Source organism: Mesocricetus auratus, unplaced genomic scaffold (assembly GCF_017639785.1).
Source record: "Mesocricetus auratus isolate SY011 unplaced genomic scaffold, BCM_Maur_2.0 Super-Scaffold_15014, whole genome shotgun sequence".
Lineage (NCBI taxonomy): Eukaryota > Metazoa > Chordata > Mammalia > Rodentia > Cricetidae > Mesocricetus > Mesocricetus auratus.
In genome coordinates, this window is record NW_024429186.1 from 63,053,456 (window position 1) to 63,080,116 (window position 26,661).

Here is a 26,661-nt window from a genome sequence, read left to right on the forward strand (position 1 = left end):
AGTATGAAATCTTTGTGAAACTTCAGGGATCTCCAGCCAGCTACTGATTTTATTTTAAAAAGTCATATTCAAAAGCATTCATATTATTATTATTATTATTATTATTGAGTTTTTTTATTGTGGGAAAAATTCATCCCTCAAGAAAGCAAAAAAAAAAAAACGGAAATCATCAAGAAGAAACAGTGTCATCTTGGAATGGGAAATATAATCCAGTGGTAAGATGCTAGCTCAGAATTCTTGCTATATACTCTAGACCCTACAGAAGCAATTTTAAGGGGAGGGGAGTTCCCTGAAGTTTCTCTTAGCAGGTGACTGATGAGCTTCTTTATTAGGTACTGCTTAGGAAGAGTCACACATTTAGTCCTATTGGCTCCTTCTACATCACCTCCTGGACATTTTGCTGACATGTGGAAGCAATAAGTCTCACACAGCTAAGGGACCAAGTTATGAGTATGCAATGGTTTTCCTACTGATAGGTTCCAGAGTATCGCATATACTGTTGGTACGGAGGGCTGTGTCAGAGCTGCCTAGCAGAGTCTCTCCTCAGATACACCCTCATGTTAGGAGGCTGCTCTTGAATGAAGAACGCATTGCATGTAGGTGGTGACCTATTCACTTTATTACTGACTTCAGTCTTATTATCAGCTTCAAGTAAGTTCCCTTGCTTCTTTTCTAATTTGAACAAAGATCATGCCTTGTTCCTTATCCATAATATAAAATATAAGCTAACTGAGGCCCAAATGCTCTTACATCTTTTTTTCAGTACTATATTATAGCTTGTCAGCACCTGGAGATGTAAAAGTCACAACTTAGAAGCTCTTCCCCTGTTAAAGTGCCCCACTGATATATCAATGCCCATTACATTTGTCCCCAATTCAACACTGCCACTCCTCTCTATCCCAGACCCCACCATCTTGTATACAATGTTCTGTATGTTCTCATTGCTATCATACAAAGTCATGGTCCTCATACCATCATGCCACCCATCTGCCCCCACCCCTACCCTCAGACGGATGGTCTGAACTCTCTGATCCTTTCATCCTTACCACCGGGGACTCTGATTCTGAACGACTTCCAGAGAGCACAAGTGGACTAGGAAGAGTGGGTATGATGAGGAAACGTGAAGCAAGCTTCACTCTGATGGATGGTGAGGAAATACACAAACGTCTTTTGCCAGCATTCCGACTACATAATAATTCTTAAGAATTTTCATTTTCTGTAGGTGGAAGTTACAAATCAAATAATCACTATGATTAACTCCCAGTTCGCTCACCTAAAGTAATACCCCTTGTTCTACACCTAGAGCAGCAGTTATCTGCTTTGTTTTAGTTGTTTAATTCTGCAGATATTTACATACAGTGACACAACAGGCACACCAAGGGAGAGCCAGCCCTGATGCAGCTCCCAGGCTTCTAGTGCTTTGCCTTGATAGAAATTAGGTGTAGAAATACACAAATGCCATGTTGTGGATGTTCTAGAAGGCTCCCCATGGAGAAGAACATACCTTGTAAAGTACTTACTACATCATGCTTGCTGTAGCAATGGCATTACTAAAAACTATTAATCATGACTTACATAAAATAACCTCTTCCAACTTGAGTTCTCTCACCCATAAGATAGATACAATGACACCATGTCTAGAATGAAGGTGCCCACCCCTGGCTACCATCTAAAATCATGTGAGGATCAGCAAAATTATGAGGATGACTGCTAATGTTTACTCATAGTTCTATGTCTGGTGCCTTATATATACTAGGAAATCAAAAAAGCTGAGAGAGTATGGAGGAGAAGGGAGAAATGGAGGAGGGAGAAAGAATCACGAAGCTGGAAGTGAGTTGACAACTGATCTGGTTTAATTCAGTTTAATTATTCCTAGGCTTGTGCACTTAAGCAGTCACTTAACTTTCCTTCAGTTCCATTTTCTTATCTATGAAGTAAAACTATTTACCCCTTGCCTTCCTTCCTAAATGGAACAAATAATCAAGTTCCTGTCCCAGAATCTAGAGTACATTTTGGTGTGGTTCATTATACAATTTGAGCTTCGCTTCCAAGGGTTTTGATTGCATTTGTTTTGTTGCTTGGTTTGTTTTATCTTAGCCATATACCTGCCATTTTGTTTATTATATATGGTCTGCTCAGTATTCGAATGAAGAATAAAACTCATATTTTGTGTTGTCAAGAAGAGAGAAACAATTAGAACTCCGCCTCTTTCTCATGTTTCAAACTCACTCTTCCATGTGGCTCTGAAATTCAAATGAGCTCTGAAAACCACTCCCCTTCTCTGGATGGGCATCTGCTGTTCCAGTTCACCATGTTTCCTTTTACTGTGTGTAGTCTTACAATTTCATCCCCATTCTACAAATCTCCCACCACTGAATGCATTCTGAGAAAGTTATCTGAATTCCCTGCCATTTTCCCAGTTACACTGTGCTGGTAAAAGCAAACACATCTCTCAGTTCTCTGGAGTCACGCTAGAGTCACCAACAAACGGGATCAGAAAGGGCTCCCCGAGGGTGAGAGCAGCAGAAGCTGTTCTACAGTAGACACCCACAAAGCAAAGGCCACTGCTCCTCTACCCTTCACACAGTGTGTCTCTGTCTCTCTGAAATTATTCCAAAACTGGCCTCAAAAATAAAAATGCAGCAAACTGCTTCAAATGAAATTTAGAAATACATTTTTAGTTTTTCTTGTAAGAATCACGATGGATACTACATGATGGAAACTTAAAACGTTGTTAGACAAACGCTAGTTATTATCAATTAGCTCATTGGCTTTTCCTCCATTTTGTGTGTGCTTCCATTTCATGAATGTTATAGGGTCAAATACAAAATATAATTCATAAAATGATAGGAATGAATCCCAGAGCACTGCTGTATCTTCAAATTCCTATAACAAGAAAATCTGATGATCAACCAACTCACACTTAGTAAATCAACATGTGAAACGAATTTCTTTGAATAAATTTTCATGTCCTTTCCAGCAGTAGACAGAGGAGGATCTGAAGAAAGATCTCTTTAGAATGTTGGCAAGTATCCCTCATGCCTGGTTTCCATCAGCACGCATGCCCAGAGGTGGTCGATTTATAGGAAAGATGGTCAGCTGGAGCCTGTGGGATCACCTGAGAGCCTCTGGGCTTGGAAAGGATGGCATCTGAAAGCCATTTCAGCCCCCACATTCACCTCCCAGTTCCAGCCACGACAACAAGGGGCGCTAACTGCAAGTGAGGCTGGCAGACTTACAGGAGAACCAAGCAGATTTGGATGCCCACAGTCTTCTAAGATGGCATGGATTTTCTACAATGGCATCTTTAATTTGAATAAGCAAAATTAGTAGGAGTACACTATGTGTAAAAGTAGTGCAGATTTGTTTCATGGTGTTGAAAATTCAACAGCCACTGGAACACTATAGTGCTATAGTGAATTCTTTTTTTGTATTGTTTTGGGTTTTTTTTTTTGGTTTTTTTTTTTGGTTTTTTTTTTCCAGACAGGGTTTCTCTGTATTGTTTTGGTGGCTGTCCTGAAACTAGCTCTGTATGGACCAGACAGGCCTGGAACTCACAGAGATCCACCTGCCTCTGTTTCCCGAGTGCTGGGATTAAAGGCATGTGCCACCAACGCCCATCTCACTATAGTGAATTCTAAGACACTTCTTACGAAGTTCTCACAAGAGCCTTATAATCTTGTAAAATGTTCTCCCAAAAAGCAATAACAAAGTACTAAACTAAGCATCGAGAGCCATGGAACTATAAAGGCAACACCACATTCCATGGTTTCTACATCTACATCTGCGTCTATAGCTACACAAATACTCCTTGAATACATACATTTGAGAATGGTAGAGTCCATTTGTATTAAAGTCAGGAGCACATTGTTTGGGATTTGGTTATTGCTGTTGTTCCATTTCAGCAATGGGGACTAAACTTAGAGCCTTGGACATGGTAGATAAATGCCCATCACCAACTCCTGCCCGCCTGCGTCCATTCTTAAGCTGTTCATCAAGAATAACAATGCACTATTTAAAGGACTCACAAAAAAACACAAAGTGAGATGATTGTACAGCATTCTAGTAGCCCCTGTTTGATTTCTTATATCCAGATTGGTTTTCTACAGCAGGAAACTAACCATGAAGGCTCCCTCAACAAGCAATACTTTTGTTCTTAAACTAAGATCCAATTCTCTCACTATGGCCCTAAAAGCTTACTTTTACAATCTGGCCTCTGCCTTTCTGTTGGGCTCTACAAACCCTGCCCTCAGTCCCCCAGCTTTGTCTTAGTCACATCTCTTTTGCTTCTGGCTTTGGCCCTGCCAACCGCTCTGTCTTGGACATTTTCTGTCTATTTACCTCTCTAATCCTGCCTCCCCTTCAGGGCACAGGTAAGACTCACTTCTGGAAACCTTTCTATTTAACTGGATGCTTCTTTCTCTGACATCCTACAGCATCTTGTAGACCTATCACAGTCTGGCCTTAGCATCTGCTCATTTCTCTCCATCCCCTACTAGATTCAAATCTCCTCATGAGCAGAAATGGTTTATGGACAGGGGTATTTTATGTATATGGATGTTTTGCCCAAGTGGATGTCTATATACTGTATGCATGCCTGGTACCTACTGGGACCAGCAGAAAGTGTCAGGTCACCAGGAACTGGAGTTATAGATAGTTGTGAGCTGCCATGAGAAGATTGGAAATTGAACCTTCCTTTGGAAGAGCAACCAGTGCTCTTAACTGCTGAACCATTTTTCCAGCCCCCAGAAATACTGTTTTGATCATATTCTTAGTATCTAGTATATGAACATAGTAAGTGTTAAACAAATACTTATTAAATAATTGAAGAGGAGGCAGGAAGTCAGAAAGTGCTAACACACACATCCATGAATGACATCTGCACAAACTATTTTTCATGTCAAAGCCCCCTTCATACTACAAGTGCCTTAGGTTCTACTCACTCCACCCAGATCCCAGTTAAAGACCTGCTTACTTATCTGTAAAATATCATTCTTACATCTCTGAACTGAAAACATTTTCAAATGGAAGCACCTGACAATGCGTTAGCTGCTGCCAAAGGTCACTCACCTCCTTTGTCTCTTCGGAGAAGGCTTGCAGAATGTCAGTCTGCCTGGTGTAGTTGCCATTGGCATCCTGCAGACCTTGCAGGATGCGTTCTCGTAGAACCAGTACGGACACCCGGAGCTGGTGCCAGAGCAGCTGCACTGCGTGGATGTCTACAATGACATTGACCGAATAGGACAGCAGCTTCAGGGAGAACTCCGTCTCGAGGAGGGCATGGATCTGCTCAACATGGTCAGAAATATCTTCACAAATGTCCTGCAGCAAAGGAAAGTAAGTGTATGAGGGCAACTTAATCTTTTCCTGAGGAGGAGGGGTTGCAAAAGGTCACTCACCAAATACAAGGGCCGGCCACCACGGCATGTTTTAGACATCTGGCCTCCTTTGCTCTAATTCTATTATACAGTTGCAGACATATTCCTCTACACTGGCCCCTCTACATACGAGGAAGGTTGGTTCCTTTCACACTGCTCCTTCAGATATTCGAACCAAGGTTCAGCTGAGAGGTTAGTTCTGGCATTTTCTGTCCTCTTTGCACTCTTTGGGGTTCTAGAGAAGGGCTAGCAGCTTCTCTATCTGACGCTGGTGAGCTACACTGAGCACACAATATTTCAGAATAGACTTCTCAGTCCGATGTTTAGGGAGAGAGAAAGGCTAGAATGTGTTTCATAGGAATCCCAGGTCATTCTAAATTAGCTATGGAATTTTCAGTGTAAGAGACAATGGTCATCTCCAGAGCATGCCATGATTTAATACTCAAAGTCACAGTGAAAATCTAAACTTCCATCCCTCACTTGGCAAGCAGAATTACTCTGAGATGCAAAGATAAAAAAGAACCAAAAATGTTAAACAAAAGCATCACTAACTCAAATTTCAATCACCCTCATACACTATTACATAGGCAGATTTCATATCTGATATGATGGCTGATCATAAGTTGTCCAGTGTCCTTTGCTGTCAGAGAACAGATCCATGAAGTGAGGCCCATGAATGATCATTTATTAGTTAGTGTAAGGGGCTATTAAGAATCAAAATAACAAATACGTGGCACTGATTTTTAAAACTGGGCATCTTAGCTAAGGCAAAATTTGCAGAGAAGCGTTTGAGCTCTGAGCTTTGCTTTCGGTGTCAAAACAATCTTTCTACACAGTTCATGTATATGCATTTCAGTTGGATTTTTAAAAAGGACTTAAGCTACATTACATTGACAGATACATCTGGTTCACATTTTCCTCTCTTCATACCAACCATACCTTCATCTTAAGTAATACTCACATTCACTCTGATGAGCCCCAGACCCCCCATATTCTGGAACATCTCAGCCTCCAGCCATATTCCACTGACACATCTCTCTGCCACGGCTCTGTTCTGGGCCCTGTCATCACCGCATCTGGGTAGCAGTACCAGCAGCATACCACCAACTTCTTCCAGTTTGGTCATTCCCACTTCAGATATCACCTCCTAGGGTCCCAGCCCCTCTCCACCCCCACCCTGAGCACAGCATCTGTGGCTAACATCCCAGTCACTCTCTTGACAGTCTCTCCAACTTCTACTGCTCCTGGCTTTTATTTAACCTTGCTCTGTCTCTTTGAGCCTTCAGATACAGTCAAATATCTAGAAGAGAAAATGTCTTTGTTACCAGCCTAGACAACAAAATTACTCGTGGCTCATTGTCCTCTCAAGTCCAGCTGCTTATATATGCAAAGTTAAACAGATTCCAATGAGCACATGCTTCCCAGTGCCCTCTGCCCAGTTATATCACCTGCTGAGAGGAACACCAACCAGCTAGACCAGGCAGCATGCTGACACATCAGAGGACTTTGGTCTCATTATAATATCATTATAACCATATAAAACACATCCATCATGTTGATATCAGGCTGTGCCCTGCTCTATTACGCCAAAATGTGTAAAACAGTGTTTTGGGACTTTGTTTTGCCCTAGGTGACTCCAATTTTCAATCAACATTTGGCTCCATTTCGAGTGAAAAATGCAGGATGACTCTGCACCTTGTGCACAAAAACACTACCATCTGTTCAACATATACCACAAAGCACAGACCAACAAAGAAGATACCAACTATAACCTTACCAAACTATACTGGGACCAAAAGAATACATGGGTGCATTAAAATCATACCAGATTTAAAATAAAAAACAGACCAAGGAAGGGTGCAACATCCAGTCATCTCCACCAACCAGTCATCTGACTTCTCACTGTTTGTACGACAGATAGAGAGCTCCTGTGTACCCGGAGTTCAGTTTAGCTCAGTCCCTACTGCTGATGACCAGTTCGAATTGCCACTGTCAGCCCGCGTGCTTGTCCACTTCATAGCATGGCCTCTTTGGCATCTACGGCCCTGCACCTCACCTTTGGAACCTGACTCAATCATGAGGCAGCCTGGCTTGCCTCTGCAGTGTCATCTAAACCCATCTAAACCCTTCACACCTGCCTGTACAGTGACAGTCTTGACATCTGTCTGTCAGCTCTGCCTCTTTCCTCTGAGGAACTTGAACTCTGATGTTGCCTCTTTAACCCTTTTGTAGCCATCCTGTAACCTACATGTAGACATAATTACTATGTCATGAATAACATGTGACCAAACAGTGAGTGTGTGAAATTAAGATTGTGATAAAGGAACCTGTGTTTGCCAATGGCCGGCTATCAAAGAACAGGGAACTACTTGGCAACTTTCAGCCAATGAAGCTGGTGTAGCCAGTTTACTATTATCCAGTGAATTCTAACATATGGAAACACACAAACATGTCTCTCTAAAGCTTCTGATGCAGTGCACTCATGACATACTGGAACTGTGACAGATCTGGCCAAGTCCAAATTAGGTCAGAGAAGAGGTGGCACCCTGAGTCTTGTAACTCTTCTCCCTTCACGAAAGCACTGGTGACAACATGCATTATCAGACATCCTCACAATGCGTAATTCACTTCTGGAAAACTCTAAAGCCCACACTTGCTCCAGGGTAAGGGGTTTCAAACCACTAGCTCCCCTTTCAAACCATTGGTCAGGGAATAGTTTCCTGGCTTTCTCAATGTGCTTCGCTATTTGCCAATAACATAGAGTAGGAAAAAGAACCTCCAGACTCATTCAGCAATAGCTTCAATAATCTTTATGCCACTTTCTCAGAATAGACTAAAAGGAATTTCACACCCATCCCCAGCACCCAGCACAATAGGTTATATATAGTCATGGCACCGCATTCCAAAACCCATACCACCCATTCCTCTGACACATGATTTGACTCCTCATAGTGAATGTAGGAATATGGTCAATCAGGTGAAGGGTCAAAATTCAAAATTCCCAGGCACCTATCCAGGAGAAACTATCCTTAAAAGGGCACCATGGATCCACTGGTGCCAATCAACCATCCTCCTGCGTATGTAGACAAGGAAAAGTATGTTGGTACAGTTCCCAGAGAGACTGATGCGCTCTGAAGAAGAAGAAATCACCCTCCGCACAAGCACCCACCTCCCTCTGATGAACATTCTGGCAATGTGCATGTGCAACTCTTATTAAAACTCTAAAACAAACTAATGTATAGCATGATGCAACTTCCTAGAATCTATAAATTATGTCCTGTCTTCTTCTCTGTTACCAATTGCTTGGCCTGACCAAATGAACACTTAGACTGTAGAATAAAAGCTGTGTGTGTGTGTGTGTGTGTGTGTGTGTGTGTGTGTGTGTGTGTGCATGTGTGGGGGTGGGTTGGTTGGTGTGTGCACACTGAGCATGCATATGCATATATGTGTGTATGTGCCCACTTTCCCAAACATAGACTTTGCTTCGAACACCTGATAAAAGATTTAGACAAAAATAACTAAGTAATTTTGAACTATTTGCTTTCTAATGATAGAAAAAATATACTTTCCTCTGTTACTATACATAAATATTAAACAATTATTTACAGAATAACTAGTTCAGAGATCTAATACTTAGCTTCTTAAAAATTGCCAGTTTGCTGGGCATTTACATGAAAGAGTCTAAAGATTCTGGATAACCTGCTAATTTAACACAATCTCATCTAGGGATTAGAGACTTTAAAAAATAATTAGCTGAATGGTTGCTTCCCAGCAGGAACTGCTTGAAACTTGAAAGTTCCAGTAGATCTGACCCTGACTGGGTGGAGGCCCTGTTTTACTAGCAAGGTGAATTGGAAGCACAGGGTGGGATGCTGGGCCAGCCTAACTGATCCATGCAGGAAATGATTCTTGTCAAGACTCATCTGCACCTGTGACTTAAACAAGTTGGAAACTGCTCTCACGACGAACCCTCTTGGTAGATACACATTTGCTATCCAGAGAAAACTAAATAATAAATAAGAAAATAATTTTTAGGAAGAGAAACAATCCCTTCATTTACCTCTTTATCTATCTATGTATCATCAATATATCATCTATCGATCTATCATCTATTTATTATCTATCATCTACCAATCTATCATCTATCCATTCACCCATCCATCTTAAGAACATATATACAGAATATTTTTATTTGCCACTGAGAGTACTAATGGAAGACATAATATTTCATTCCACAAGTAGAATTTTTAAGAACTTAATATGATGATGATTGATTAAGCTGTTAAAGCAGCTAAAATTCATAGGGAATTATAGCAACCCAACAAATACTGTTTAATTTCTGTTTTGATAGAGCAAAGAGTACTGGTGGGCAGGAATCTGAATCTAGAGGGGAATAGGTCAGAGGATGGTGAAGATACTAAAGAAAACATCAGTAACAGACCAGACCTAGATCCCATTCCATCATCTGTGAAAGAGATGCAAAGTGTATCAGTCATCCTTCAGAAGGGAAGGCTAACTTGGCAACATCCTTCATGGTCATAGTCTGAAATTACCCCATGTTTCAGGCTTGCCTCTGATTCTTACTCGGATTCCTGTTGGTTTCAGTCTTTTCTCTGATGTAGACCATTTTAATCTAACTTCCAGATTCCTCTCTTATATTTCCAAGGATTTCTCACCTGGAATAATGGGACCTTGGAAGGAATGGTCACCAGGAATGATGGGGCATTGGAACGAATGGTCACCAGGAATGATAGGAATATTGAAAGATTTACCAATGAACTCAGTCTCATGAATTCAGATTCAGACATCGCCTTTAGAGCAGCTACCAACCCTTGTTAGCCATGTCTGAGAACAGAGGGGACCTTGTTATTGTAAACGCAGAAGAAAGGCAGAAAAGAAAGAACTCATCGAAGTGATCAAGGCAAGCTTCGCTAACATTTAGACATTTGCCTAAACCGTTACCATGCACCACTATCATGTATGTAGGGATTAATGAAAGTTACTACATCTAACTTCCTGTGATATTATTTAACAACAGGACACGATTTCATACAAATCTTAATGATTTTATCACCAACAGAATGCACCTAACTTTATTCCCAGAAGATTTATTTCTGTCTGTGAATGTTCTTCTTAACTAGGCAGTAGATCCCACGGGTCTCTGTACACCTAGTAGCTACCAATTACTATGTGACTGAAAATATTATGAATCTTGCAATTAAAAAATTAACTCTAGCAGACAAAACAATTCAGGTTTATTTTTCAATAGTACCAGTTGCTTTCTGTGTTTAAAATCTCCCATGATTCTATATGAATTTCATTCATTTATACCTTCATTTATACCTTGAGGGAGCAGCAAGCTCCCTCAAACAATTAGATTAACAGACCACTCTAAAAATAACAAACTGAGGATAGTTTAAGAATATCCTTTGAGCAACAATGTTTTAAAAAGATACTCAAATTGTCTCCACTTCAACCCATAATTATTACAGACAGTTCAAAAATTTCAGGACTATGAACTAAGAAAGTAAATTCTGCTGTCTCATCGGCTGAAAATAGCAAAAGTTCATCATCACAATAAAACGAACATAGAAATTTTTTTGGTTCACACATCCTTCCAGTTCTTGGCAAAAACAAGAAACAGAGCACTTGAGGTCACAACACTGTGCACATCCGCAGCGATTCCGTTAGTAATTTATACAGAGCTCCTATGTTATTTTCTGGAGAGTGTAGAAGAAAGATAGGGTCATCTCAAAAATGAATGAAAGTGGAGGACAGCATATCTTCAAACTTATTGATACATATGGTATTTTCCCTTGTAAGGACTGTGCTAGGGAAAAGCCACAGTCTCACTGTCTTGTTTAAACCGCCCCCAACACAGCAGTCCTTCTGACATTCAGAATCACCACAGGACAAAAGACACAGACTACATTATGTTTATTTTTCTCACTGCTCACTTTACCCAATCTTCCAGACAGCAAAAAAGTCTTCCCAAACCATGAAGTAAATAACTGCCTTTTCTGGTGTCTACTTTGTTCTTTATCATTGAGGACAGCTATAACGTATAGCAATAGGAAGGGTGGTAAAGGGGCAGTTATGATTAACATGGTAGAAATTTGCATACGGTGGCTATCCTTTTATTACTGGTAAAATTATGTGAACATGATGACTGCAGTGAGATTGCCCCTGGAAATGATTTTACTGTTATAATTAGCTCTAACTCATGGGGTTCCATGAGTGGCCTATCTTCCCAGAGGCAGGAAAGATGCCCTATTTGTCTTCGTGTCTACAAGGGCACACCAGCAGGGCCCTGCCACACATGTGCACAAGGTCCAAAGGATGTTTGCAGAATTTAATTCAGCTAAAGAAAATATACTTCACAAACCAGAGGGAGTGCCCTCAAAAACAGGTATGGGTTTATTTACTCTCTGAGATGAATCCTCACTGATCAGCTTTGGGACAATAAATGTAACTGACATTGTATCCTCTCTTGTTTGTAGTGAGAAGAGACGGTGAAAAGAAAGAAGGAGGCCTACATTTTCTTGACCACTGGCAGACGTGATGCTGGTGTTCTCTGTGCCACTCATGGGAAAGCACCAAGCCAGAGATGGGCCTTGTGTCTTCGCTGGCCGAAGCTGAAGCAGAAACTGTGTGGGAGCCTGCTGCTACAGATACATAGAAAAAAGCCCATAGCATTGGAAGAGATAACCCACTATTAATATCATACAGTACAAACTATTAATATCATGTACTTAGAGAAGATTCACATTCTGTTTCTATGCCCAGAAAACAATTTGCTAGAATTTTATCTGCCCAGCACTGAGAGTGTTATGATCACTTCTAGAACAATATGAGGTAGAGTTTTCTAACATACCTCAATTTTTTTCTGTTTGTTTTTACATGTATCACTCAACAACGGAGATGTATGCTGAGCAATATGTCATCAAGCAATTTTATCGGGGCTTTGAGATTAATATACTGTAGTTTCACAGTTTACACATTTAATAAAAGTTTCAAGTTTCATAGGTTTCTAAACTATCTTCAAAGTAGTAAAGTAGTATCCCTCTTAAAGGAAAAAAGTACTCATAATGAAAATGTGACAAGAGCCACATGACAACAATTATCCAGGAAAGGGAAAGTCACCTGCTCTTAGAAGACACACCCTATGTGTAGGAGAAACTGTGGCCAGCACACCCAAGCCACAGTAGCCCTGCCCGGGCTCCCAGGCCATCCCCAAGGAGCATGTGCAGCAGGCACTTCCTCCCTGAGCCAAGCCTGCCTCTATGCTCATAGACAGCTGAGGAGAAGAAACCTGACCCAGAGACACCAATGAGGAAAGGACCCAGTCAGCTGCCTGGGGCAATGGGACCTTGGGAGGGGTATAAAGGCAGGCCTACATCTGCTGCTCAGACTCTCAGTGACTGAGTCGTTGGTGCTGTGTCTTTTCACCGCCTCCCGCAAGGGGTGTCCGATCAGGATAACCCGCAACACCTGCGTAGCTTCCTGCCTCAGTAGCCACTTTTAACCTTCATAGACCATCATAGAATAAGCAAAGGGACAAAAGCCAGTGAGAGTAGTAATCAACGCACGCCAAGGAAGTGGCACTGTAGTTGTGAGTGTCCCAGGGGAGGTGCTCTTTCATTCTTACCTGTCCTAGCCATGGGATGTGATTACTGACTAAGTGAGGGTTATCCAGGGAAGAGCATGGTGGGTCTTCTCCTCTGTAAGGAGCATACTGTGAAAGTCCCTCAGCTGCTCACATGGCTGGAGTTGAGCAAAGTACATTATTTGATTTGTTTGTCCAGTGATCTGTATGGTCTGTAAGTCCTTCCTGTGAGTTCTGTCTGTCCTAGCAGACTCCTGCAGGGCAAGCACTGCATGTATCTATGTTGCTTTATAGCACACAGTACCACACACACACACACACACACACACACACACACATAATGTTATCACTGGTAATGATTTCATGAACCATGAAATAAAAAGGGATTTGGAATGGAGAAAATATGGGTGGGGGACTTTATTTGGGGGATGGCAGGAACAATACAAAAGAAGAGAGAAGATGGAAAATAAAACAGCAAGCAGGTCCGAGAAAGCCATAAAGGATCATATTATTAAATATTTACCTAAATTACATACAAAGCACATAAGTCTCCTCAAGAGCCATGCACTAACAAAAACACCTACATAGGGCATGAGGAAACACCTTCCAAGTTATTGGTCAGGGAAGTCCAAGCAACTCCCAAAATAATAGAGTCTATGGCTGCTGCCTTTGGTTGCCTCCTAGAGGCTAAATATAAGTCCCTGTTGCTGAAGACCCCATGCATTTTGGCCATAAGACCGGAGGAAAGGCTGTGTCTGGCCTGATAGTCTCCTCCCTGAGGACTCACTTTCTTAGTACTGGGAGGTGAGTACAACTTTCCAAGGGAGAGAAGCAACCAATAGTCCAACCCAGCTGCAGTGCCTATAAACCACGACAACCAGCATAGCACAGCAACCCTAAAGGATGCAACAGTGGCACTCATATCTTGGTGTCAACCAACAGCTCTCTAATTGGATTTAAGGTCTACTCAAAAGGAGGAAGATCATGCCTGGTACTAGAAAACTAGCCAAAAACAGGTGGCCAATGAGGTCATGAATCTTAGTGAAGACTCGCCTACTGCCACTTTACTAAAAAACGTAATTCCTAACCACTTTATAAGTAGATGTCCTAGCTCTCATCCATTATCAAAGAAACTTCTCTTTATAATAGAAGACCTTTATAGAAAACCATATCTGATCAAAATGCAAAGGACAAGTAATTTCAGGGTACCCATTTGCAATATGGCTTCTTCACCTATGACTCAGAGAACATCATGGAAGACGAGTTGTAAAGGCTTTAAGAGCCAGGGAACCAGGGAAGCTGCTGTGAGACTGTGTCTCCTAGAAATGACAGAAAAATGTCACCCATGATACCGCAAGAATGTGGCTGCCTAAAAAGCATACCAACGGTCATGCCATCAGGGAAGAAGAAACTCCTGGGACCCCATCCCTAGAGAAAGAATTATAGGTAACTAAGGAATGCTGAGAGCAGGAATAATAGTCTTCCCCAGGGGTGAGCACACTAGTTCTTATCCAATACCATGAGTTCATATTCAAATCCTGAATTCATATCCAAACAAGTTACACCGAGCAGGCTGCATTTATTTTATATACTTAGTCATCGTGTGTGTGTGTGTGTGTGTGTGTGTGTGTGTGTGTGTGTGTGTGTGTGTGTGTGTAAAACAACTGAAGAAAAAGAGGCTATGAGATTTTGAGAGGGAACAAGACATGGGAGTGGGGGGTTCTGGGAGAGGCTGGAAGGAGGAAAGGGGAAGAAGGAAATGATTTAATTATGTGTTATTTAAAAACAGTTTGGAGAAGAGGAAGAATAGATGAATGACAAGATGTATCTAGATCTCTCCAACCTAGAATGAGTTCAAAAAGACTTATTTCCTGCCCTCCATTTGTACTGTTAGTCTGTGTCTCCATAGACTGCTGAGCCTCGTGACCTCATCTATAAAGGCAGTGAACATTTGGGGGTCTCTCAAGTTCTAATGCTTTGTTTATCTTACGTTGCATGTTCTTCCTATAATAGCTTGAGTTTTAATTACCCAGCATCTTTTGCATATCTCTGAAAACTCTTATAAAATGACTGCTATTTTATGACAGCATTATATCGACTACTGACTGTGAGTCAGAAATCTGAAGTGCAGGTTTGAAGATACTGACAGGGCTCTCTCTGCCTCCTGAGGTGCTCTTCCCTGGGCTCTGGGGAACATGTAGACTCAGAACAGCAGTCGGATGAGAAGGATCTACAATTGGTTCAGAATAAGGGCCGAAACTGCAATGTACCAGGGTTAGTGTCCCGTTTCGGTTGCTTTTCTTTGGTTAGCATGGTGGGTTTGAGCTATTACTCCTCCACCCTCCAGTTCTCCCCGCTAGCAACACACACACACACACACACACACACACACACACACACACACACACACACACACACACATCATTTTAGGCTATGTCTGCCTGACCATATCACTCACTCTTGCTGTAGTCATTTAAGATTGCCCTTGTAGGGAGGGGGGCTATCAATAATATTAGTTATTTATGTTTGCTTTATTTGACTTGGAAATTTCCCATTACCTCTCTTGAAAGGCTCTTGGGAGACCTTCCAGTTATATTCTTATTGGCTCATTTATAAATGCTATCTCTGAACTTACTCACAAATATTTCTCTCTCAGAGATTAAAAAGATGAAAATTCCGTTTGGGACTTCATTGTTGACTCATGGGTGAGCAGGCCACCCTCATTTTAGATATACTTCATATATTTAGACCACTAAGACCATGGCACAGCTTCTAAGGACATTTTTCTATGTCTTCCTCCTCCACACAGACATCCACAGCAACTGGCTGTGTGTTGATTTCTATACACCCACAACAAGCCTGCTGGGAGCTGATATAATAGACATGGGATTTTAAGAGATTTATCTGAGAGCCTAGGGCAGGAAATGAACCCTTGAAGGACCAGAGATCTATAAGAAGCTAATTTTAGACGCCATGTTTGGGAGCTTCCAAGTGAGATAACGGTCATTCTAGACTCTACAGACAATGTTAGTCACACCTTCATGAGGAACAGTTGGAAAACAAGTCACAGTTAGCCTTCTGGAAAATTCCCATCATCTCTAATGATCTAATAATTAATTTCTAGGAATTTTCTCTAGGGCATTGGTTCTCAACCCCATGGAGTCACATATCAGATATCCTGCATATTTACATTATAATTCATAACAGTAGCAAAATTTCAGTTATGAAGTAGCAACAAAATCATTTTATGGTTGGGGGTCACCAGAACATGAGGAACTGTATTACAGGGTCACAGCATATAAGGTATCAGAGTGTATACTGATTTTGAAAAAAAAAATAGCAAATAAAGAATCAAAAGAGAGAGGCACTGAACCCGATGCAATCCTCATCTGATGAAAAAAAAATAGAGACTAGTGGTTCTGAACCTTCCTAATGCTGTGACCCTTTAATACAGTTCCTTATGTTCTAGAGACCCCTAGTCATAAAATTATGTACAATGTGTCAAAGTATATTTAATGCTATCAGATGGTCAGAATATATTTTTACTAAGAAAAAAGTAAGTTATAAGAGTTCTATAAAAGGTGTGTTTTAGCACACTCAGAGAAAATGCTAGAAAAAAAAGCATTAAAGCTGTTCATAATGATCTCTCTAAGTGGCAGTGATGGAGGCTTGTATATATGTTTCTCTTATTGGCTGATGAATAAAACACTGATTGGCTAGTAGCCAGGCAGAAGTATAGGTGGGGCTACCAGTGGAGGAGAATTCTGGGAAGAGGATGGAGAGAGGAGCTGCCAGGGAAATGTCATGTATATGGAGGAGGCTGGGGTATTCTCTCTATGGAAAAGATACTACTGACACACTTCTGGTCATCCTGCTCCCATTCACTGAAGACTCATGTCAGATAACTAGGGACTCAGCATCTGTTTCCGACACAAACAACACATCTCTAAACCTGGTTCCGAAGACTTCACTGGATTTGCTTCCTTTTTGCTGGAAGGACAGCAGTCTTAAGTAAAGGAGGGTTGGGAAAGATCTTGTATTCACCCCGAAGTAACAGTGGAAATGGAAATATGACTCATCCCTCTGAGAGTGGCTGAATAGAGAGACAAGCTTCTTCAGCATTTTTGTATAAAACCCCAAGAGAAGACACCTTTCTGAGGGTAGGTCCCAAGACTTGACAGAGTGAGAGATGATGACACTGGGATTTGAACTCATCTTCTCTCGGGCTTTTGTGAAACTGCAGTGAGAACAAAAGCATTTGAGAGCTCAGGGTTCCCACAGAGGTCCACTCTACATGACTACAATTTTAGTTTTTTGTAATTTCTTATGAGTTAGTACACTTACATATTGATTTATATAATTTCTATTTATTTTCATTAGCATAAATAATCTGCTAGCATAAAAATCTGGTGGATTTTTGTTCACTCCTTTACCACAAGAAGCAAAGTGATCAATTACATAAACACACATTCAGAACATTTTCTGGGAATTTTAGGCCTAAATTAAAACATGGGATCTAGCTTATATCTTACCTAAGAAAATCCATTTTGGTATTTTGCCTGCCCCATGCTTGGCTGAGTCCCCATATTAGTACCGCTCTGCAGCAAGCCCTAGACATCCAAAACAAGATGAAAGGTATTGAATTCCAATAATGTGGTTTTAAATCTACCCTCCTTGCCCTTTTCCAGAGGCTCCTTTGGGAAATAAAAATGGATAAGAATAACATATCTGACCGCCGAGCACAGCAACCATCCATTATTAATACACCAATGGCCTGCCAAAATGGAGGATGAAGAGTCTATTCAAATAATCCTGTAACAGTGACTCAGGCCCCTCCAAGGACATTATATTTTGCTTTTGAGTCTGTTACAAGCTAAGAAACAAATTCAATTTCATGTACCTTTTATATATCCAGATTATTTTTAAAACTCATTGCTTATTTAGATTGACTATAAACTTGGTGAAGAACTCTCCTCTCCCTGATTATCCACAGAGAATTCTGTTCCTTTCAAACAAGGGTGGGGTTTCAGAGTACATACAAAAGAAGTGGCAGGATCGATAAATGAGCTCTGAGCTAGCTCGACAACATCTGAACCTGAGTGCCCTCCATATTTCATCCAAGATTAATGAACTCTGCCCCACACACCCCAAGCCAGGTGCTCAGCCCACTCCTAGTTCGCTGTAGACAAAAACCATCTTGTGACAGTCTGGTGAAAATTCACATGTGTACAAGTTGATTGAGAAAAAGCATAAGAAGTAAAAATGAAAGGCACAGAATAAAAGGGACAACTGAGCAGGACGCTGGGAATATGAGTCAGAAAAGGGTAGCTGAGAGATACACAAAGGCCAAAGACCTTACGTCATTCCTGTTAAGTTAGACTTCACATATTTCTAAAGCCAAGTGGGATATTCCGGTTGACTTACAAATAGGAGAAAGCACAGCTAACAGTCTTAAAGTGGAGAGAGCATGAAGGCAAAGAGCGGAGAGGCAGAGGTGGTGCCTAAAGTAAGCCGGCCACCACAGACGGGCAGTGGGTTTGGCTCTGTGAAAGTCGAGAGGACTGGTAGAGGATTGAGACACACAGCACCATCCGTAATCATGTAGGGAGAGAGTGCAGCAAACGGAGATCTAGAAGACCCTACAGACAAGACTGCTTTTTCAGAATTGTGTGGCATCTTTGTGGAAATAATCCAGACTGCCTGGAAGGCAGAGGTAAAACCCAAGAGAAAGCTTTGGTGTAGGGAGACCTAGTCTGGAAAGGACTGGATAATGGGAGAGAGCCGCGACCACGAGAAGGGAAGTCCTACAGAAGGCTTTGCTGGTGAAAAGAGAACTCTATATGCGGGTATGCTGCTTGTCTGTCAGCTTGCACTGTAGCTAAGAGGTGTGTGCTTCTGTGAAGGTCACACAAAGGTCAAGAGCCATCTCCCTCCCAGACTGATGGAAAGGATAGTTTAGAGTGATTTGTCTAGAGGGATCCCTTTTTCTTCTTTCCCGCAGGCCACTACAAATGTCAAAGCCATTAGTGACCCCAGGATCCCACTGTACTAAAAATGCCTCTTGGGATCCATCCATTGTTGATAATATTGGCCATTTGATCAGCAACTTCCTTCAGCCAGAGCCGACCAATGCTTTCCTGAAACTGGCATCCTGTCATTACATGATGTTAGAAAAAGTAATTACAATAGCATTTGTTCTTCATAGCTTAACAGGACTGGCATAGGTAGAGCTTGAGATTTATTAACTGGCTCTATAAATGTTAGAAGGAAGGCTGAGACAAATCAGATGAGCCAAAAAAGACAAAGAAAGAATGTATACCAGCGTATTCACTGGGAAAGGATTATATGGAGGTCATTTCATTATTGTTATTTTGGTTTTTATATTGGTATATATCTATCTTTATATTTTAATTTATAAGAAACAGTATGTTTTTTTCAAAAAATTAGAAATTGTTGGATTTTGATTGCTCGCTTGTTCATCAGCATATACACAAAGATCCAGCATTGAAAATCGAGGCAAGGATAATGACTACATTATAACAAAGACTGACAGTGTGGTCAGAAGCATGGAGATGGGGGACGGGCCAAGCAACAACACCAAGGCTTTGTGTAAGCCCCTCCCCTTTAAACGAATCTGTGGGAAAAGATAACCAGAGCCAAATCCTTGGCCAGGAACTCACCCCCAAACTTGCTTTGAATGCACCCAGAACACATTCTGTTTGTCAATGCAGGAGGTCAGCTGTGAGCAGAGGCGGCAGCAGAGTTTATGGAATGACAGAGATTTCCGGGAGAGGCAACTTCAACAGGAATATAAAAAGGGTCAAGTAACATACAGCCAGTGTAAACCGACACCAGGCTGTAACGATCCACCCCTTTGAAACACTATAAACAGCCCAGGATACAAGATCTCAGCCGCAGGAGTCTGCTTGCCTGGGTGCCAGACAGAACCCAGTTCTGACCACGGTGGAAACTGGTGTCCTGGGACTACCTCCTCTCTTGCATAAGACCTGGCCTGGATGGAGGAAGGACTGCCATTTTAAACTGTGTCCCTCATTCCATTTGTACAGTCAATGATGACTCAGAGGACAAATTTACATCGCACAAATGACCCAGGGTGGATGGATTTTTTATACTTTAATAAATTGTTTTTCAACAGAAATAACATCAAGATCATTGCAAAAAGAAATAGTTTGAAAAGGCCAGACATCCCCCCCAAAAATTAATCAGGGGCAGAGATGCTGCGGTGACTAAGAATACTGGCTGCTCTTGGCCGAGGACCCAGGTTCAGATCCCAGCACTGATGTGTGTGTAGCTTCAAAGGACACTCTGTGGACTCATTTGTCTCTTTATGAGGGTTCTGGGAGTTGAACTCAGCTCATCAGGCTTGTGAAGCAAACCTCTTGACCCGCAGTCATCTTGCTGGTTCTCTTTATGATTTCTATGGGAGCTGTGTGTGTGTGTGTGTGTGTGTGTGTGTGTGTGTGTGTGTGTGTGTGTGTGTGTGTGTGTGTGTGTGCATGCAGAAGCCAAGGACAAACTCTGGTCTCATGTCTCAGGTGCTATCCCCTCCCCTTTTTTTGAGGCAAGGTATATAAGCCTATACCTTCTGGTAGAAGCCTCATGGATCTGCCTGCCTCTGCCCCCTCAGCATTAGGATTACGAGTGTATGCTGCCACACCAGCCTTTTAACTAGTTTCTAGGGATGGAAATCAAAATCAGGTCCTCACGCTATGAGGCAGGCACTTTACCATCTGAGCTGTCCCTCTATCCCTCTCTCCATTCTCTTAAAGGCACAAATATAATGTTGGGATCACCAAATTCTACATTTTCCTTTTGTTAGGATATAAGTTCTTGGTCATCAATTAGGGATAGCTTCTGGGTTGGGGATGAGGGTATGTGTCCACGTCTTTCAGCACTTGGACCCCACCTGCCCCAGCCCTGTGCCTGCTACCCCAGTCTCTGTGAGTCCACATCAGTCCCGTTGGGTTCAGAAGTCCTTCCTTCCTTGGTGTCCTCCATCCCCCCCTGACTCTTACACTCTTTCTGCTTCCTCTTCCACAGGGTTCCCTGAGCCCTAAAGGGGGGGTACTTGATGAAGACATCCCATTTAAGGTTGCATGTTCCAATGCCTTTCACTCTTTGCATCATGCCTGGTCGTGGGTCTCTCTATTGTTCCCATCTGCTGTGAAGGGAAGCTTCTCTAATGGTGGCTAAGCAAGGCACAGTATAGCAGAATGCCATCAGGAGTTATTTTATTGTTATGTTCTTTTAGCACTGGCTTGTATTCTAGGTCCCTGGGCTATCTAGTTTCATGTTCTTAGTCACCCAAGCAGAGTCAGGTATATGCTCCATCTTGTGGAGTAAGCCTAAGTCAAACCAGAATTTGGCTGGTTACTAGCATAAGCTTTATGCCACTATTGCATTAGCATATCTTATAGGCAGGAAACTACTGTAGATCAAAGGATTTAGGGCTGGGATGGTGTCTACATTTCTCCTTTGGTAGTGTTCATAGTACTGTCTGGTATTGAGAAGACTACCCTGTAGGGGCGAAGGTTCTAGGCAGGTAGCTCCACCTTATATTTGGTGAGCTGTATAGGTACTGTCTTCAGCAACAGGGCCTTGAAGTCAGTTTGTGGAGAGTAACTCAGAGCTTTGGCAACACTTGGATTGTTTGGGGGTTCCCATGGGGCTCCTTTGGCTAACAAGTCAATTAAATGTGACCAATTCCTGGTACTGGAAGCTTCGTTTGGTAACAGAGGATGGTCAAGTTGGGACTCTGTCCCCTCCATTCTTTGATCACTTCGTTTAAATCACCTTCATATATGTATGTATTTTAGAAAGCTTCTATGGCATTAGGTTTTACCATTCAAGCCCTCTCTCTTCACAAAGCATGGCCTGAGCCACACTGAATTCTTTATCCTCTACACCGTGGCAGAACATTTGCCTCCCCTACTCAATCCAAAACTATATATGTGTGTGTGTGTGTGTGTGTGTGTGTGTGTGTGTGTGTGTGTGTATCTTTGGAATGGTAATTCACAGTGCAATGGTAACGATTGTTGTATGGGGGAAGTAAGAAAGGTAGAAACAGCACAAAATTAAACAACATCATAATGTGCTAAGCCAGCCATATCCATTCTGCTGCTGGAAAAGAGAACTTGAAGAGACTTTGCATCTGAATGTTCCATAGTACTCTTTTTTCTTGCAAATGTAGAACTTTATTACCCTTGGAGATACGAGTCAGAAGCGCCATGCCTTAACCACCTTAGTATTTATGTCAGTGCCTCTTGCAAACCTTAGACTACAAGTTTGGGGATAAGTCTGATTACTGCTCTACCAATAAGTATACAAATGCCCGAGTTAAGGTTTGCTATTCTATGATTCCCTAACTGATCTGGATCATTAGAAAGTACTGAATAATAATTACTGGGCTGACAGAACACACAGCTCAGGTGGAGCCACTCCTCCAACACGGTCTCTGAGGATGAAGACATGAAACAGCAATAAAGGCCACCTGAGGATAGACACGTGACCTCTGCAACAAATACATCTTGCTATGAGTCATAAAGGGCGGGGGGGGAGATACTCTGTTACATCTAAGTAACCGTATCAGTGTTTGTATCACCACTGTGACCAATGTCTGACTGGAACAACTTAAGGGAAGAACTATTTGGCTCACAGGTGTTGTCAGTCTGTCCTGGTGGGAGGAGCTTGGCAAACTGAGCAATCTATATCACATGACAGGAAGCAGAGACAGAGAGCAGGAGGAGGAGCCCAGGGCTGATAGCCATCCAAGACATATCCCGATGACTTACTTCCTCCAACAAGGCTCCATGGTCCTGTCTTTCTTTGCCTTCAAATGATGCCATCCTATTACAAGTCTATTAAGGGATTAATCCCGTCGTGACTTCAGAGTTCTCATAACGAATGATGCCTGAAAAACCTTTCCAGATGTTTTTTCTTAAACATCTAGATGTTTCTTATTCCAGTCAAATCAAAATCAAGATCAACTATCATAGTAAGTTAACAAAAGTTAGTCCTTATGAAGGACTAGGTGAAAGCTCCTGTTGTGTAAGAATTACAATTCTATGGCTGGGAAAACTTAAGAATCAACTTAAAATTCTAGCAAGGAAAACAATACTTTCAGATAGTAGAGCATAAAACAACATCTAGAAATTAAGTTGTCACAAATAAATAACAAGCCAGGTGTCGGTGGCGCACACCTTTAATCCCAGCACTCGGGAGGCAGAGGCAGGCAGATCTCTGTGAGTTCGAGACCAGCCTGGTCTACAAGAGCTAGTTTCAGGACAGCCTCCAAAGCCACAGAGAAACCCTGTCTCAAAAAACCAAAAAAAATAAATAAATAAATAACAAGCTCCTAGAAGAAAAACTGTGCAGATTCTCCTAGCAACACAGCAGCGACCTAAATGCCTTGTCCTTACAAATAAAAGAAGCACTGAGAGCCAACGGCAGGGAACGTTACTGAAGGATTTCCACTGAGAACCCAACGGCAGGGAACGTTACTGAAGGATTTCCACTGAGAACCCAACGGCAGGGAACGTTACTGGAGAATTTCCGCTGAGAGCAAATAGCAGGAAATATTACTGAATAATTTCCTAAAATTATGATCTTGCACAGCAAAACTTTACATCTCTGGCACAGCAGCCTTCCTTAAGCAATACCATAAATATAACACGACTTATTCAAACAATACCAGGTTTGCCTTTTGGTAGTCAGTAAGGGTGAGAATGGGAAATTGGTTTTAATATAAAATGGACAATAAAGAATTTCCTGTGAAAACTGAAACAGAAGAAGTCAGAGAGAGCAAGGGAGCATAGCCACAAGCTTAGAATAAGCTTCAGGACTCCAGACTGATACTGACAGAAAATAAATACACAATGAACCTAGAAGTATATTCAGACACACGTGGGGATTTATCATGTGACATCTCAAATCAGTGGAGGAAGTGTCACAACTGATACATTAAATTGGATTTAATATATACACCTTGCAAAGTCCCAATGAACTAGAAAAGTTAAAGCAAAACAATAAAAAAGTATGTGGATTATTTTTCCTTTTATTACTTTACAGAGGAAAGATCTTTTAGGCTCAAAATCCAGAGCCATTAAAAGGAAGATGTTTGACTATCATGGAAATTACTGGAAAGGGCACAAACCTGGGCAAGGATCGGCACTTCCAGGTGGACAGAAAATTAGTTTGACAACTATGGGTTAAGGTTGGCCACTTCTATTAAATGTCAAGTTTATATATGCATCAAATAGCAGTTCTGCTTCTGAGAATTTAAATGTTCAATACATTTATACACTTTGTGAAATTCTTGCAAGTAAATATATTATGGGAATATAGTTCATAATATTCAAATGTTAGAAATATTGTCCATTGATGTATTTATTCACTTGAATACTATATGAATAAAAATGATGATAATTAAAACTTTCTAATTTATAAAATATATACCTCCTCATGATAAGTTTAAAAGGCAAAGTATGTCATATTTAGGAACATATGTGTATAAATATATAAACATATATTATATGTAAATATATATCCAAGATAGATGGCTATACATGTATATCTATATGTAACAACATGTAATAAAGAAAGGGGCCATGAATCAGAAAAAGAGCAAACAGGGTATATTGCAGGGTTTGGAAGGAGGAAAGGGAAGGGAAAAATAATGCAATTATATTATAATCTCAAAAATTAAAAAATAATTATTCAAAGCTTTCTTTCCTAATATATGTTTAGTAATATAAATTTCCTGTTTTTAATTGTGTTTTATTAACTATTTCTATTGTACATAAATATTACTTTGTTATATCTCTTAGAGAATGGTTTTCAACCTGTGGATTATATATCAAATGTCTTGCATATCAGATATTTACATTATGATTCATAACAGCTGCCAAATTACAGTTATGAAGTAGCCACAATTTAATTTTATGGCTGAAGGTCACCACAACATGAGGAACTGTATTAAAGTGTCACAGAATTAGGAAGTCTGAGAACCACTATTTTACAGAGAGATATAAAAAGTTACTTCTCAAATTGAATCTGTAGAATTGCATTCCACAGGAAGCACAAGACTACAGTCTTAATTTTAGGAATATATATATATACATATGTATTTATTTTAAACTTCAATTTTAATAATATAAGGCCATATTTTAAGATTATAAGGCAGTATGTAATAGGAGAAAAATAAAAAGCAAAGAGTAATACAGTTGCTTAAAATAATATAACTTATGAATATTGGACATAGGCTACTTTTAATCATAGAAAAGTCTACTATGTTACTTATGATTTAGGGAGTTGTTTTAACTGTGTGGCTGTATAACAACATCACTGCAAACACTATGCAACCATTTTGTGTTGAAATTGTGCGGCAGTTTGGCTTTGATATTGAATATAGCCTGTTTAAATGGGGAGAAGGAAGGTGGTTCTAAAGTAGTGCACACAGAATAAAATGAGAAAAAAAACAAGAATCTGTGTTACTGTGTGCTTATGAATGCCTATACAGACTCTAGAAGGATTCACAAGAAACAAGACTAAATACCATCGTATTGGGCTCACTAGGAAGAAAATGGCTGAAGGACCAACTCATACACTGGCAGATGCAAAGCAGTCCCTGCACTCTTTACCTTTCCATATTTAAATACTTTACCTTCATTAATAGACTTCAAACCCAAAAGAATTAGACAACAACAAAATACCAAAGCAATTTTGCTACGGGCAAAATTACAGGTAAAGAGTGGCGGTATATAACTCCATTTTCTTCTGTCAAACCAGCCCTTGACGGTTTCTTTTGTTATAATCAGTAACCCACAAAGTTCCAAAATCCCTCACCACTCACTTTCTTTAAGGAGCATCACTCAATTTCTCTGACTAAAACATCTCCTTCAACCTATGAAATGAAGCAGCTCACCCGGGCACTTCAATAATGTCACCATTAAAAGCACTCGTGTCAGTAGTCTGAGTGCTTTTAAAAAGCAAAAACTACAATTGAACAGACTGATCATTAGAACATGAAATACAATTTATTCACGGACTGAAAACGTTTTGATGGGGACCTTAATAGTCGTTTGCGTGAAGGAGGAGTCTCAGCGCAGAGAAGGAGGTCCACTCAAAACGGTAATGCAGTGCTTACAATGGCTGCGGCTGGTGAACCACTTATCGATAAAGCGCATTTGCTTCCTTGTACAAGAGTGCCTGTGGTTTCCTAATACAGCAGTAATAGGATACAGTCATTAAGTGAGAGCCAAGTCAATAAAATATTGAAGACATTGGGTTTACTGCGGGAACTGCATCTTTGGGTGGACAGAACTGGAGGCGTGCGCGCGAGAGGCGGGGCAAGGAAGAAACCAAGGAGGAGAGGCTGCCTCGTGGAGGAAACACCATCCTAGAGGGGGAGGATCTGCATTCTGCCTACATTATCCATTAATTCCCCATCATTTATTCTGCGTGGGCACAGTTTCCTGAATTGTAAAATGCGGAAAGTGTTGTGGTGGAGACTTTGCTAAGTGCTCATCAAACCTATGATCATCTCCTGGGTTCATCTGCATTTCCCAAATGCCCTGGAGGCTTAGGTGAGGCACCATGGCTGAGTACTGGCCTTTCACAACATGAACAGCTTGGTAGCGGACCCAATCCCTGAAGAGC

The 26,661-nt window shown here is 41.1% G+C and overlaps 1 protein-coding gene across 4 annotated transcripts in view; it reads right to left on the bottom strand.

Moving 5' to 3' along the window:
* The window catches only part of Akap6 (A-kinase anchoring protein 6), a 441,052-nt gene that overhangs the window by 246,600 nt on the left and 167,791 nt on the right, over nucleotides 1-26,661 (bottom strand). For all 4 annotated transcript variants that reach the window (XM_040743100.1, XM_040743097.1, XM_040743098.1 and 1 more), the window contains one exon: nucleotides 5,071-5,322. In XM_040743100.1, the coding sequence (XP_040599034.1) occupies nucleotides 5,071-5,322 (252 nt within the window). The remainder of the gene's footprint in view (nucleotides 1-5,070; nucleotides 5,323-26,661) is intronic.